This window comes from Myotis myotis, unplaced genomic scaffold, assembly GCF_014108235.1.
Source record: "Myotis myotis isolate mMyoMyo1 unplaced genomic scaffold, mMyoMyo1.p scaffold_m19_p_3, whole genome shotgun sequence".
Taxonomy (NCBI): Eukaryota; Metazoa; Chordata; class Mammalia; order Chiroptera; family Vespertilionidae; genus Myotis; species Myotis myotis.
In genome coordinates this window covers 182,366,266-182,381,906 of record NW_023416335.1, presented here as the reverse complement: position 1 = coordinate 182,381,906, position 15,641 = coordinate 182,366,266, and the positions used below count along the sequence as shown (strand labels likewise).

The 15,641-nt window shown below is 40.1% G+C and overlaps 1 protein-coding gene across 4 annotated transcripts in view; it reads right to left on the bottom strand.

The window, feature by feature from the left end:
• RECQL (RecQ like helicase) overlaps positions 1–15,589 on the bottom strand; it is a 28,870-nt gene extending 13,281 nt beyond the window's left edge. Inside the window, exons 1-6 of one of the 4 annotated variants that reach the window (XM_036297213.1) lie at positions 15,160–15,432; positions 13,712–14,584; positions 12,898–12,945; positions 3,234–3,431; positions 1,774–1,953; positions 648–754 (exon numbers count right to left, since the gene is read on the bottom strand). In XM_036297213.1, coding sequence (XP_036153106.1) covers positions 648–754; positions 1,774–1,953; positions 3,234–3,431; positions 12,898–12,913 — 501 coding nt within the window. In that variant the 5' untranslated portion in view covers positions 12,914–12,945; positions 13,712–14,584; positions 15,160–15,432. Of the gene's footprint in view, positions 1–647; positions 755–1,773; positions 1,954–3,233; positions 3,432–12,897; positions 12,946–13,711; positions 15,433–15,478 lie in introns of those variants that run through there. The other 3 variants (XM_036297211.1, XM_036297212.1, XM_036297214.1) reach the window with 3 other exon arrangements.
• Between the last annotated feature and the right edge of the window lie 52 nt (positions 15,590–15,641).

The window sequence follows — 15,641 nt, the reverse complement described above, 5'->3', positions numbered from 1 at the left end:
CTATTTTATATAATATTTTGCTTTGTTACTATTTTATATAATATTTTGCCCAGTAGATGTCATAATTTTCCTTCTCATTTAATTAGGACTCAAAGAAGTGTAAAGAAACAATGCTGAATGTGATAGAAAGAGAAAATCAAAACTGCTTTCATCATCCCAGAAAGCAGTGTGTTAACTCCTTGAGATAGTCCTAATTTTGTTAAGAAATAGACAAAGTGTATTAAACATTTCAACTGGTCCTAAATGTCCCAGAAATCTTAGGGGAGCAAACATAAGGCTAGCTCCTCAGAAATGGGCAGATGCAAAAATAAAATACTACAACTTCTGGCAGAATAAGTATAAATGAGTGAGCATGGTTATGTTCCAATAAAACTTTATTTATGGACACTAAAATCTAAATCTCATAGTATTTTCACACTTCACAAAATGTATTATTTTTCTCTTAACCATTTAAAAATATAAAAATCTATCTTAACTCACAAACCATACAAAATAGGAAATGGGCTAGAAATGGCCCTTTAGCACTAGTTTACAACTCCTGATATAAGTAGTAATCAGTTTTAATTTTATAAGCAACTCAATTATAGTTAAGGCCCCTACTTCAGTGAAGACTTATAACACAATAAACAAATAATACAGAACCATACCTTAGAACTAGAAGCATTTAACATGGTAGCTGGAATTTCTAATTGTTTTAAAACCATTAATTGGTCTTCCATAAGAGAAATCAATGGGCAAATCACAAGTGTAAAACCTGAAAAAGAAAAATCGACTTTCAATTTTATACCACCACCAGAACAAGTTTCAACGAGTCACCTTCTTTACCATAACTTGTGGGCACTACCCATTAATTCAGACTAATTTTCAATGCAACTTTAGCAGTATACTATCTATTTCTTATCCTCATTAATATAGGAGGGAGATACAAATAAATGATCCTAAGCCAAATAAGCAAATTTAAGATTAAACAGAAATCTCTTCCCTTATTCAGTCCTACAAACATAAAGATTGATATTATATTTTGAATTTTGAATTCACTATCATTTTTAACAATCAGTATTGGTAATCTCAGTAAAATAATATAAAATACTATCCAGTTACATCAGGCAAAAGTTATTCCAAAGCTGCCTATCTCCCCATAAAAACCATAGCAATCTATAGAATTGAAAATGTTTCATGGGTATTCATCCACTTCCTGCACCAGATTAATTTATTCTGAATGGAAATCAGTGAACAGTGTATTGACTAAATGAAGTTCTGGCAATATATCTTGTTTCTCTTATAACTGAAAGTGTTGACAGCTACAAGAGTTATTCTACATTGTTAAAAACATATGACCTCATGTTCCTATAGTTTGTTCCTTAAAATAACCGCAGAAAGAGGGTAGTCCTGTTTAACTATTTTTTTGAATACTTAAAAATATATTAAGAGAGCCCTGGCCAGTGTGGCTCAGTTGGTTGAGCAACAGAGCATCAAAAGGTCCCTGGTTCGATTCTCCATCAGGGCAAATGCCCAAGTTGTGGGTCCGGTCCTGGTCAGGGTGCGTAGGGGAGACAACCAATCAATGTTCCTCTCTCTCTCTTCCTCTCCTTTCCTTTCTCTAAAATCAATTAAAATATATTTTAAAGTATATACTGTATATATATATATATATATATATATATATATATATACACACATATATACATATACACACACACACACACACATATATATATATATGAAGAGAAGTAACATTTCTTCAATTTAAAATCACTCTTTATTAATACATACCATCTGAACATAATGCTGGTAACTGGTAGCATAAGCTCTTTCCACCTCCTGTAGGCATAACAAGAAATACATCCTTTCCAGACATTGTTACATTAATAGTTTCAAGCTGAAGCAGTCTGAACTTCTCCAGTTTAAAGACATTTTGCAAAACATCTTTAACTTTATCAGACCATGGAAAATCTAGGAAGAGAAAAATAAGCTAAATATATTAGATTGTTTAGGACTATAAGGAGACACATGTGCATAGCTGCTTTTATAAGAGCAGGATCAGATAAATATATATAAGATTTTTAATACTATGGACAATTTAACTTTCATAAGAACAATTTTGAGATTAGTTTAAGTCACAAAACTAAAACAAAAGCAAATTTAATGATATACAGTAAGAAATCGTACCTCAGAAAAAAAAGCTAGTATATCAGGAAAAAATCAAAGCATTTGCCAGTTGAGAATTAACTTACACAAAAGAAGATATTTGAAAAACCATCTGAAAGTCAATCAAGGAATTCAAAGTATCATAAAATACTCAAATATCATGAGCAAAGTTAACCATTATCTGGGATTTTTGGTGTAAATATCTTGTTTACAAGTGAATCACTAAAAAATAAGGCCCGCAAAAGCACTGCAATTCCTTCTCAAGTTATAGTATTCCTTTTATGATTTTTTTTGGTTGTTCATCAATGTTTATTTACTTTTCAATTACAGTTGGCATTCAATATTATATTAGTTTCAGGTGTACAGTACAATGGTGAGACATTTATATAACTTACAAAGTGATCCCCCATAAGTCTAGTAACCACTTGACACCATACAGTTATTACAATATTATTAATATTTTCTATGCCGTGCTTTACACTCACATGACTATTTTGTAACTGCCAATTTTTGCTACTTAATCCCTTCACCTTTTTCACCCATTCCCCCAATCACTATCCTATCTGGCAACACTCTGTTCTCTGCATTTGTAAGTCTGTTTCTGTTTTATTTTAATTTTTAGATTCCACATATAAGTGAAATCATGTAGCATTTGACTTTCTCTGTCTCCCACGAAAATTAGTGACACACATGATGCTCTGAAGGAACTTAAATCAAAAAAGGTTTGTTCAGTAGAGCAGGGAAATGAACTAGACTTCGGCAAAAAATTTGAATTTTTTTCTTAATCGTTTAATTTTGTCTAGTGAAAATTTAGAAAATTTAGTTAAAATAAGTATCTCACTTTTCCAAGCATTGATTCATGCTGTTAACATTAATGCTGTTAACCATATTTGGGAAAAAAATAATAGTCTGAATAATAAAAGCTTAATTTTAAAAGACTACAGAACATGGGTAAGCTTCCCACGCCATTTAAGGAATGGCCAGTTTCACCTCTAAACGTACTGGAAAGCACTGACCCTGGTACAGTGATTTGACTCCAGGTTAAAGAAAGAAGAAAAAAACTAGCAAAGAAAAAAAGAATAAACCTTCTTTATTCCAAGAGGCAGGTGAAGAATCACATTCATTGCTTCCCCCAGCATCAGAATCCTCCAAACACTGCTTTATTCTGTTTGTTAGGATGTTTTTTTTCTGAGTAAGCTCTTGTTGCCTCTCCAGAAGTTCCTGAATTTGAATGTCTACTGCATGTAGCTCATTGTTCACTGAATCCAATTCCTCAGTTAGAGCTATGAGGGAGGAAAAAAGACATAATGACAACACAGTCAATTACAATTTTAGGTTTCCCTAATAATTTTTTAATATTCCTCACCATCGAAATCACAGACAAGCTTATAAATTCTGCAGTGTGGTTAAGAATATTGTTTTGGGGTCACACAGACCTGACTTACTAGTAAATCTCAGGTCCTCCTCTTACCTGCTGAGTGACCTCAGGCAAGGTACTTAACTGAGCCTCAATTTCCCCATCTGTAAAATGGGGATAAAACCTAGGTTTCATAGCACTATTATACAGGATTAAGTGAGATAACATATTGAAGGTTCTTGACACAGTACCTGGTACAAGTTAAGCATTTACAAATGATACCTATTTTAATTATATTGTAGGGCAGTGTCCCAACAATCTCCTAAATCAAGTAACCCAACTATGAAGCAAACGCAAGCTATTTAAAAGCAGTCCCCTAACTTCTTAGCTATTATTTCACAAAAACATTCACATTTAGGCTCATATAGTGGCATGATAAGGATTCAATAATTATAAACAAGATGATGTAACAAGTAAAAAAAGAAATCATGTACTATTAAAATTAACATTACAACTCCATCATTAATTTATAAAGAAGCCTTAATGTATTCTAATCAGACAAAGTCAAAGTGAGATTCCTTTTGATACCATATCAATGGAAGCTGTAAAAAATTTAAAGATGTTGTTGGTGTGTCCAAAACATCTGCCTGCACTATTCAGTGTTCATTTTTAATGCCTTTTCATGAGATAAAGTCTTACGGTTATTTAAAATCGGATGTTGTGGTGACTTTGTATTGTACCAATGGCCAGAATTCCCTTCCCTGTAGGATTCTGGGTTAGGATTGGCCACAAGTGAACTCTGCATGAGATTTGGAGGGTGGAAAAAAGAGCAGGCTGATTTACATTCAGATGGTTGGCATAAGGTCAAATGCTGTTGCAGCTCACTCATGTCGTCATGGATCTTCTGCCTCACCTTGTTGGCATGGGACAGAAGCCAGTTCCTCCAGGCCCTGATGAATCTCCCCAGGGCAGTAGCTTGGCCCACAGCTTCTCTGAATCCTTGACCAACTTCATGTGCAACTGGCCGTAGCAAGTACACCAGATCTTCGGCAAGGCACCAGCATCCATGAAGTCAGATCCTTGTAGGCAGTGACACACCATGATTCCCAGTGAGAAACAGGGTTCCACATAGTCTTTGTGGGTTTCAGCTGATCCTTACCCACCCACACTTCACACCCATCTTCCCATCCCTAATGCTGGCACTACTGACTTCAGGTCCAGCAGGGGACTGCGCAACCAGCTCCAGTGATTATGCAGGAACTAGTCCCTATAAGAAATCCCTTATATCTGATTGAAACCTAGCCAACACCCAGTGCTGTTCCAGATGAACAGAAACTTAAGGGTGGGTTCTCTGAATTGCTTCTGGGCCACCTGAAATTGGGCCTCTGATCTGATCAGATTTAAAGATACTGATGTCCTTTGTTTGCAGTGATAAAAGGGGCAATGGTATTTCATGGCATGCAGTAGACAAAGTTATTTAAATTCTAATCTGTAGACACCAGTATAATTAAGTGTCATACTTAATTATACTGGTATCTTACTTAATACTTGGGTGGCCAAGTGTTTCCTGACACAGAACATTTTGGTGAAAATAATGGCAACGACTGGTTGCTTTGAAGTATGCTGGAGGACTTGGGGAGAGAAATGCAGGGCCTCAAAGTTGCTACAGGGTCAAGATTACTGAATACCAACCCTAAGTCTAAATCCTGCAGATGGCTGTAATACAATGTAAATTGAATTCCCAACTTTGCAGGGACTCCTATTAAAGTTAAGAACAAAGTGTCACTCTGCAACTGGAATGGGAACATCTGGGCAGATTCCAATGAAAAAAGGGACCTTGAGCACTAAATCTGCCAAGTCTCTTTTGCCCTTCCCTTTCTGAAACAGCTTTCTCCTGCCTAAATGCTTTTAATAGTCTTTCCTGAGGTGGTTGTTTTGCAAAGGATTGCTCATCTCCCTAAGGATCTCCCCCCACCACCTCTTAGTGCTTCAATACCCAGGACGCTCTAGATCAGTGGTTCTCAACCTTCCTAATGCTAAGACCCTTTAATACAGTTCCTCATGTTGTGGTGACCCCCAACCATAAAATTATTTTCGTTGCTACTTCATAACTGTAATTTTGCTACTGTTATAAATCGTAATGTAAATATCTGATATGCAGGATGTATTTTCATTGTTACAAATTGAACATAATTAAAGCATAGTGATTAATCACAAAAACAATATGTAATTATATATGTGTTTTCCGATGGTCTTAGGCGACCCCTGTGAAAGGGTTGTTCGACCCCCAAAGGGGTCACGACCCACAGGATGAGAACCGCTGCCCTAGAGGCTGAGGTATTAAACGTGCAACCCATGAGAAGACACAAAACACACCAGAGTTGCATTTGCCAATATATATCACCAGAAACCTAGAGAATAAATATGGGAAGAGATCCTAAGGGTATTAAATCAGGGTGGATAGAAAATAATATTAAATAAAGCTTAACTTATTAGTATGGACTCGGTAAGAAATTCTGGAATTAAGTGTGCTAAAATAGTGCCCAGGAGTAGCTCTAATAATTTACTTAGTTGGTAGCCAGAAACCGGGCCCCAAAGATGAATATAAGAAAGTTGGATGGAACAACACAAGTGTAAATTCCAATGAAGTTGAAGGCCAGAACTTCCTGGGTATACTATACAGGAGGGGATCCAGAGGCTTGGGGAGATGGGAGTGCTAGAGTGGATTATCAGGTAAATTGATCATCCACTCTCTTGCTATACCCGCAACAGGATCCAGAGGATGCTCCCTTCACCAAGATCATGAGAAATACAGTCATGAGGGGAGCCTTAGCATCCCTGAAGAGCTCTGGAGTGGCTGTTCTCTGCAAGTCAGGAATGACAGTGGGAAGTACTGCATTTAAACTAGACAACCTGAATCAATGAGAATGATGGATTCTAAGATACAGAGACTAAATGATGGCAATTCATGACCAAAGAAAAGGTAGATGCGGTTGCCATACAGGCAACAGAGCAGCAGTAATCAGAATAGTCTGACTCTCAAAGGTCTTTAGCATTGGCTAGTTGGTCATGATGTTGCTGAGGTGGAAACAGATGATTAGATTTGTATAGGTAGAATACAAGGCCCTGATTCTGGTAAACATAAGTCTGATTTTAATCACCACAACAGTCACCATCCTTCATCCAATCCCCAGAAATGAGCCAATTTATAGGCCCAGAGTCCCTTGAATAAAGTGCAGGTTGGGGCCCTTTGAAGAAGGACTCTACTACACAGCTAAAACTTTATGCAGTAAATCTTTCCACTAGTCTCCTCCAGAGAAACTTATCAGGGAACTTGTGTATTGGGAAAAGGAAAATAAATTCTCAGAAATCATCGAAAATTGGCAATAAGATATAAGAACTGCAATACCTCTAAGACTTTCTTCCTTATTTTGATCCTATATAATAAAAGGATAATATGCAAATAGACCAAATGGCTGAACAATCGAACCAGTCGCTGTGACGTTCGCTGACCACCAGAAGGCGAGTGTGGAACATGGCGGGCGTTGGCCACAGTGGGATGGTGGAGCAGGTGAGGGGGGGCACCAGACCAAGGCGGGACTCCAGTAGCTGTCATCGGGGCGAACCTCTGGTAGTTACTAAAAATTCTTTGCTCCCGTGTGCTGCAGTTCTGCCCGGCACTTGCACCTGATGCTGGCACAAGCCCCACCCATAGCCACAGTCAGCGCCCAGTGCCGGTCCCAATCGGTAGGCGCTGTCAGTGGGTGCAAGCAGTGGCTGCCAGCCCCAATCACCCCTGAGGGCTTCTCCACCTTCCTCTGCTCCTGAGGGGCAATCTGGGCAGCAGCCACCACTCGCACCCGCTGATGGCACCAGCCCCACTCACACCCACTGCTGGCACCAGCCCCAATAGCTCCGCGCCATCAGCAGGTGCGAGTGGGGCCAGCGCTGTCAGAGTGTAGGTCAGAGCATGGGAGCAGCAGCAGGAGCGGGGGCTGCCGGCAGACAGGGGACCGGGGGCCATGGAGGGAGGGGTAGGGCGGGACACGGAGGATGGGCCAAGACCCGCCCCTGTGCCCACCACAGCCTCAGGGCACACAGTTCCTTTCAAGGTACACAAATTTGTTCACTGGACCCCTAGTATTTGTATATAAACCAAGTTTGGGTTTTTCATTCTTGTTGGTGGGGTTATTTTGTTGTTGTTTTTGTCCCTTCTCTTATGCCTCTAACATCAAAAAGAAAAAAAAGTGTCAATAGTAGCTAACTTCATATCTCAGGATTTAGGTGCAGCAGTTCTCAACCTGTGGGTCGCATCGTTAGAAAATACATCCTGCATATCAGATATTTACATTATGATTCATAACAGTACCAAAATTACAGTTATGATGTAGCAACGAAAATAATTTTATGGTTGGGGGTCACAACATGAGGAACTGTATTAAAGGTTCGTGGCATTAGGAAGGTTGAGAACCACTGGAGGATTATCAAGGAGGATGTGATTCATCAAAAAGAGGAATAAGCATCATCAAAAGATAAGTAGAATTTGTGCCCTCTTCTGTTAGTTTGTATCTGGTTGTGTACAGGATAGTTGGTGACACATTAAGCAGAAGCATCATTCTGCTACTTCCTTTATTTGAATACTAGAGGCCCAGTGCACAAAATTCATGCACTGGAGGAGGGGGGTCCCTCAGCCCAGCCTGCACCCTCTCGCAGTCCTGGACCGCTTGCTCTTTACTGCCCGCCTGCTTGCTGCTCCTTACTGCTTGGCTCACTGCTCCTTAGCGCTGCTGCGGAGGTGGGAGAGGTTCCCATCACCACCACTGCACTCCCCAGCCGTAAGCCCGGCTTCTGGCTGAGCAACACTCCCCCTGTGGGAGCGCACTGACCACCAGGGGGCAGCTCCGCGTTGAGCATCTGCCCCCTGGTGGTCAGTGCACATCATATCGACATGCCTCTTGCAATCTGGGACCACTGGCTCCTAACCACTCGCCTACCTGCCTGCCTGATTGCCCCAACCACTTTGCCTGCCTGCCTGATCGCCCCTAACTGCCTCTGCCTCGGCCCCACACCTGGGACCCAGGATTCCCTCCTCCAACCAGCTGCAGGCACCCCGGACCCTGGCTTCCCTCCCTCTGGCCGGCCGCAGGCACCCAGGACCAGGGCCGGCTTCGCACAGGCTGGCCACAGCCACAGGGGACCGCGGGCGAGGAGCTTCGCCCAGGCCACAGCCACAGGCACCCGGGACTGCAGGACAGGCAGATTTTCTCCCTCTCCAGTGCTGCAGGCTCTGGTGCCCAGGACTGTGAGGCGGGCGGTTTCTCCCAGGCATGGGCCTGGCTTTGTCAGGAAGGTCATCCGGATGGTCGTCCGGAAGACGTCCGGTCTAATTAGCATATTACCCTTTTGTTAGTATAGATTAAAAGAGTAGTCTATGGATACCCTGTAGGCAATGGGTGAAGTCTGGTGGCTTTGTACTGTGATAACTTAGCTAAGCTAGAACTACATTTCCCAAAATTCTTTCCCTGCATAGATCTAGGTTAGGGCACAGAGAACTCTGCCAAAGATTTGGAAGGTGGAAGTGATAGAGTGGCCATATTTGCCATATTTAAAAAGGCCACTGCAAAGTCAGGGCTGGTGACCTCATTGGCATGGGGCAGCACCTGTGCCCACAACTCCAGCTGCTGCTCGATATCCTTGGGAAAACAGCAGGGCTTGCAGCTCCTCCAGGTCCTATTGGTTCACCTTCTTCAGCTTCTCTGAAGCCTCAGCCAGTTGCATGCAACTTCATGTGAAGTACACCAGCTCTCTGGCATGCCTTCTGCAGCATCCAAATTGGAAGATGTGAGGCAATGAGACACTAATACAGATTCTAGTAAGAAACAGAAGATCATCTTCACAGGTAGCAGTTTATTTTTGCATTCCTCATCACATCCTCTTTTCCTGACTGCTGATTCTGCCAACTTCAGGCCCAGTGCCAGACACAGGAAACATACATAAAGAAAGAACCTAACACTTCCCACAATCACATAATCCCTTATATCACTCAGAGTGGCTCGCTTCTCTGATCAAACCCTACCTGACAGAGATGTAATGTCAATCCATGGTACAAAGTCACATCGTATCTTTGACAAAATCATGACTGCCTAAAAATATTAAAAGGTACAGCTAGTTGTAGTAAGTTGGGGTATTTTAATTTTTTTGTCCAAAATTATATCATCTCCAATGCTGGCATATACAAAACTTTACTATATGAAATGTGATTGAAAAGTCAAGTATATGATTTTAATCAATAATGAAGAGGGATTACAAGTACACAGGGCTTATTACAGCAACGGTATCTCAAGAGCACACTGAACTGAGTGGGGGTCACACTGCAGTGTTTCTAGGCTTACGGCTGATGCATGGGAGGTGCCATTCTTCAGAAAGCACATTTTCTAACAATATCACAAACTGAAGTTAACACTGAAAGCAAAGTGATTTACCAGCACTGAAGCTGTCAGATCCAAAGTAACAGACTACCTGAAGGCAACCTCAAAGTGGCAGTTCAAATACAGTTCAACAAATGGATAGAACAATAGAAGTTAGATTTCTTTGAAAGGGGTACATATTATGAAAGCAGTTATTTGAAATAAGCATCTCTACTTAAATAAAATTTACCTATTTCATTGTTCAGTTATTTTAAAGTCATACTCCACGGATAAAGCTGAAGTCTGAAGTAAAATAGCATATGCAATCCCAAAATGATCATGCTGAACTGAGTTGTGAGATTCAGTGACATCTCTTAAACCCTCATTTTAATCTCTAAGTAAAGACTGCTTGGGTTAGCATTTAACATAACTTAAATTCTGACCATTCATTATTAACCCTCAGGGTATGAGAAGGAGGCATGAGTCAAAGCCAAAACCTATGTCACTATTTTTTTATGTTTATATTGAAATAAATTATAAAGTGGGGGGGGGGGGATGGGAGACAGGGAAGGGGGAAGAGGGGAGGGACATGTCTCATATTTAAGAAAGCCCTTTCTTTAAAGTTTGAAAAAACTAATCTTGTCACCCTACTATTAGAACTAGTATGTATTAGCAAACTTTATATACACAGCACCCCTGCCATCACCTCTTAACCGAATAAATAGCAAGATATCACTAATAAGCTCAGTAGAATCTGGTCAAGTTTACAGGAACAAATAATGAATAGACATATATCAAAATACCAAGCGTATCTGTCTAGGAAAGGTAAAATGGATGTTTTTCTTTTATATTTTAAAGACATTTGAAATAACTCCACTTATAGGACTGTATCTTAAAGAAATAATCAGAGGAGCACACAAAACTTGCAATTCATAGATGCTCGAGGCAGAATTTTTTTATGTTTTAAAAATAAAAACAGTATAAAAGTTCAACAATAAAATATTATTTATTTAATGTCACTTCAAAACAACAAAATACAATGCAGGTATTAGAATATTTACAACATACAATTTATTCAATAATATGTCTATATTCTATATTTGCATTATGTGTTTTTAAATCATATTACAAAACAATATGTACAAAATGTTTAAAAATTTTAATAATAAATGTTATAGTATTAATCTCAACATAAGATTAGAAGTGATTGGTATTTTCTACTTTACAATTTTTAGGTTCCTAGAATTCTATCAAAAAACATATATTTTCCTTGGAACCCTTATGTATTGCTAGTGGGAATATAAAATGGTGCAGCCACCAAGGAAAATAGTAAGGCAAGGTACTCAAAAAAATCAACTTGTGATCTAGCAATTCCATTTCTGGGTATAAACCCAACAGCTGAAAGTAGGGACTCAGATATTTATACACCAATGTTCATAGCAGCATTATTCCCTATTAGCCAACAACCCATATGTCCAGGGACAGACAAATGGATAAATAAAAGACTTTATGTACATACAATGGAATATTATTCAGCCTTAAAAAGATACATGTTACAAAATGGATGAACCTCAAAGGCATTATGCTAAGTGAAACAATCTAGACACAAAAGGACAAATATTACATGATTCCACTTAAATGAAGTGCCTAGAACAATCAAATTCCCAGACAAAAAGTAGAATAGCGTTACCAGGGGTTGCAAGAAAGGGGGCAATCAGAAGTTACTGTTTAATTGGATACAGAGTTTCAGTGTGGGAAGATGAAAAAGTTTGGGAGATGGATATTGGTGATGGTGCACAACAATGTGAAGGCACTTCATGCCACTGAATTGTACACTTAAAAAAGTTAAAATGCACCCTGGCTCAGTGGTTAGAGGGTCAGCCCTCAAACCAAACCCTTGTCAGGACCCATGTAGAAGGCAACCAATTGATGTGTCTCTCTTACATTGATGTTTCTCTCTCTCTTAATGCCTCCTCCCTCCTTTCCACTCTCTCTGAAAAATCAATGAAAAAAATATCCTCAGGTGAGGATTAAAAAAAAAAAAAAGTTAAAATGATGCCCTGGCTGGCATGGCTCAGTTGATTGGAGTGTCATCCCATATACCAAAAGGTGATGGGTTCAATTCTAGGTCATGACACATACACAGGTTGTGGGTTTGATCCCCAGTCAGGGTGTTCACAAGGCAATTGATGTTTCTCTTTCTCTCTCCCTCTCCCTTCCTCTTCTCTAAACTCGATGAAAATCATATCTTTAGGTGAGAATTACAAAAATATAGTTAAAATGGTAAATTTTGTAATGTATATTTACCATAATTTCTAAAAATCCGAAAAAAAAACAGCCCAGCAGGTATGGCTTAGCAGTTAAGCATCAACCCGTGAACCAGGAGATCACAGTTCGATTCCCGATTCCCAGTAAGGTTGCAGGCTCAATCCCCAGTGGGGGGTGTGCAGGAGGCAGCCAATTAATGTTCTCTCCCATCATTGATGTTTCTGTTTCTCTCTCTCTCTCTCTCCCCCCCTTTTCCCTTCCTCTCTCTGAAATCAGTATTTAAAAACACACACTTTTTTTTTTTTATCTAAAAAAACAGCATTTCTAAAATCAGAAATTTCTTAATTTTTTAATTTATTGATTGACTTTACAAAGAGGGCGTAGGGGGAAAGATGGGGGGGGGGGGAGAGAGAGAGAGATTTGTTGTTCCACTTATTTATACATTCATTGGTTGATTCCTGTATGTGCCCTGACCAGAGATGAACCCACAACCTTAGCATATCGGGACACTGTTCTAACGGGCCTGGGCTATAATCAGAATTTTTAAAACAAATATATTTTAAATTTATTGTATTTTTTTATTAAGACTTTTAGAGCAGTTTAAAGTTCACAGCAAAGTTGAAGTGAAGGTATGGAGAAAAGCAAATATTTTTTTTCAAAGAACATACGAGTAGAAACAGAACAGAATGGGAAAAAAATGTAATTATTTCCACTAACCTGAAACAGACGCCATTCCAACACTGAATTAGAGATCCAAATTTCTTTCTAAAAATGAAAGAAAAATAATAGAAACATTTTTTTAAAACAGTACTACTGATTATGCTCAATCAATGATATTCTGACACGACTAAGCACAAAAAAATGTTAGAAAGTAACACTTACAGAGGACCCTTTAAAAAAAGAACTACATGGTTCTTACTAATTTTTATGGAAAATTCTCTATTTTTTGGAGAAGTGTCCAAAGTAACATCAACATCCTATATAATAAAAGGCTAATATACAAAATCGACCAAATGGCGAAACAACTGGTCACTATGACGTGCACTGACCACCAGGGGGCAGACGCTCAATGCAGGAGCTGCCCCCTGGTGGTCAGTGCACTCAGCCAGAAGCTAGGCTCACCGCTGGCAAGCGTGGTGGCAGTGGTGGGAGCCTCTCCTGCCTCTGCTGCAGCACTAAGGATGTCTGGCTGATGGCTTAGGCCCGCTCCCCGCACAAACTTCATGCACCAGGCCTCTAGTATAATAAGTACAAGGTAAATAAAACAACAAGAATTACCAGATACAAAGTGATGTAACAAAAAAGAGCAAATATTTGAGGTTTAATAGTACTAAACCATTGTGTGATTTTAGCAAAATTACACACCCAGTTCCTCTCAGCTTCTTTCCCTACTTGTAAAATTGGGATAGAACCTATCTTATAAATAACAAGTTGGATAGATTCAAATGTCCCAGGTTAAGCAAAATCTACCAACATAAATACCCAAATTAATCGTTTAACATTTTACTGTATACTTGCTTTAAAGACTTACAATTTAGGATCAATCTTTAAAAAGGATTTGGCATTCTATGGTGGGGTGGGGAGTTCATAAATTTCAGAAGAGAACCTGAAAAGCTCAGAAGTAGGAAAAACAAAACAAAACATGGTTTGTATTAAGGACCTCTAAATACCTATGAATGACTAAAACGTAAGAAAGAGTACATGTGGAAGGAGATGCGGCTTGAGAGTAGGAACTTTAGGTTGCCCATAATCCCCACGAACACCTCCCCTAACTCTGACATGGACAACCAACACTTTCTAAAAGTAACTTAGAATGTTCCCCAAAGGTTACTTCAGCATGACTCTACCTTAACCAGAATGCTGACCTTATGCCCTTCCTAACACAGAATTCTGAAACCACCACTAGGCTGGGAAGACAGGCAGGATTGTCTTTGCCTTGCTGAGTTTGGAATATAACCTGTTTGAAGTAGGAGGGTAAACCAAAGACTTTTAATTCTTTATCTATATAATCAGCTCTTGTGGAAACATAATTCTCCTTCCCTAGAGTGCAAAGTTTTCCCGCAGGGCAGGGGTTGAGTCTCTCCCCTTTGTATTCACATAGCCTAGCAAAGTACCCTGCATGTAGTTCAGGCTCAAGTTTGCAGAGATTGAAAGCAGAAACTATCTCCACTCTTAGGAAAGAATACATTCTATAACACACACACACACACACAGTTTTAAATTACTTCTTTGATTATACTGTAAAAAAAAACCTCATAAATTCCTTCCCCAAATGATGTGATTTAATATTAAAAGATACCTCAATATGGTCAGAAATTAATGAGCTACAGCAGGTCTGTCAGTCAGAAGTATAGCTAGGCAATGTAAAAACCACAAACAAACCAAGTTCAGCCTTGAAAACTACCTGAGCATTAAAAAACAAAAAACAAAAAACAAAAAAAAACACAGTTTGGTCACACAAGCAAAGCTTAACTGAGCTTACTTTGTATAACTAACTTAACCTGGGTCATTTCTCATTTAGCCTCTGGAAATGTGAATGAAACTTAAAGAGTTTCCCAAGGTTGACATGGGGTAACCACTAACCAAATTCCCTATCAATTTACAAAATGTTAATACTATACCCAATCACTGTGAAGATAAGCAGCCACTACCTTCTCACTATATCAGCTGTTTTAACAACACACCCCTGAGCCTCATTACATGTTTTGGCGGGAGTGCTCCCGGTTAGCGAACTGTTTTTTTGTTTTGGTCGACAGCAAGCTTTCACTACTTCCATGACTCATCGGTTTCACTTCTGATGTTTCTGGATTTTTGAGGGCACCCACAGGAAATCTCTCACCGTGTCACACCCAGTCATCGATGCTGGAGGAAATGCCACTGAGGTGCCACAGGTTAAATCAGACACACATCCACCCCCCTTCCCCCGCCACCTGTGTTTACAGACAGCCGCAATATAATAATACAATAATATAATAATACCCTCCCAACGGTGTTCCCAATAAACGACGGCTTCCAATCAACAGGCTCTGGTGACCAAGCTTGCTGCATGCAAAAGGCTGGAGATCAAACGAGCGTGTCCTAAGGGCCTGGGTTCCCCTGCTGTCTCCCCTGCCAATGTGGAAGGCAGTGACCCCTGACAGACGGGCCTCGCCTTCAGGCAGGAAGAGGGGAAACCAGCCCTTTCAAAACGTAACCGGAGAAGCCGTTCAGGAACCCCGCACCCGGGCCTTCCAGACCCCCGCCCCACCTCAGCCTCCGATCCCAAAGCGCCCCGAACTCAGAACCACGCGCGACTCACGCGTAAAAAGTTCCCGCCACCCGGCTTTCTCCGCACTCCAGCCGCGGGCATCCACCCTTCCGGGTCGGCCCGGTCCACCAATGGCAAGTCAGACCCTTCTCTCATTGGCCAAGGGGCGTGGCCTCCCGCGCGTCACCGAACAAGCCTCCACATCATTGGTTGA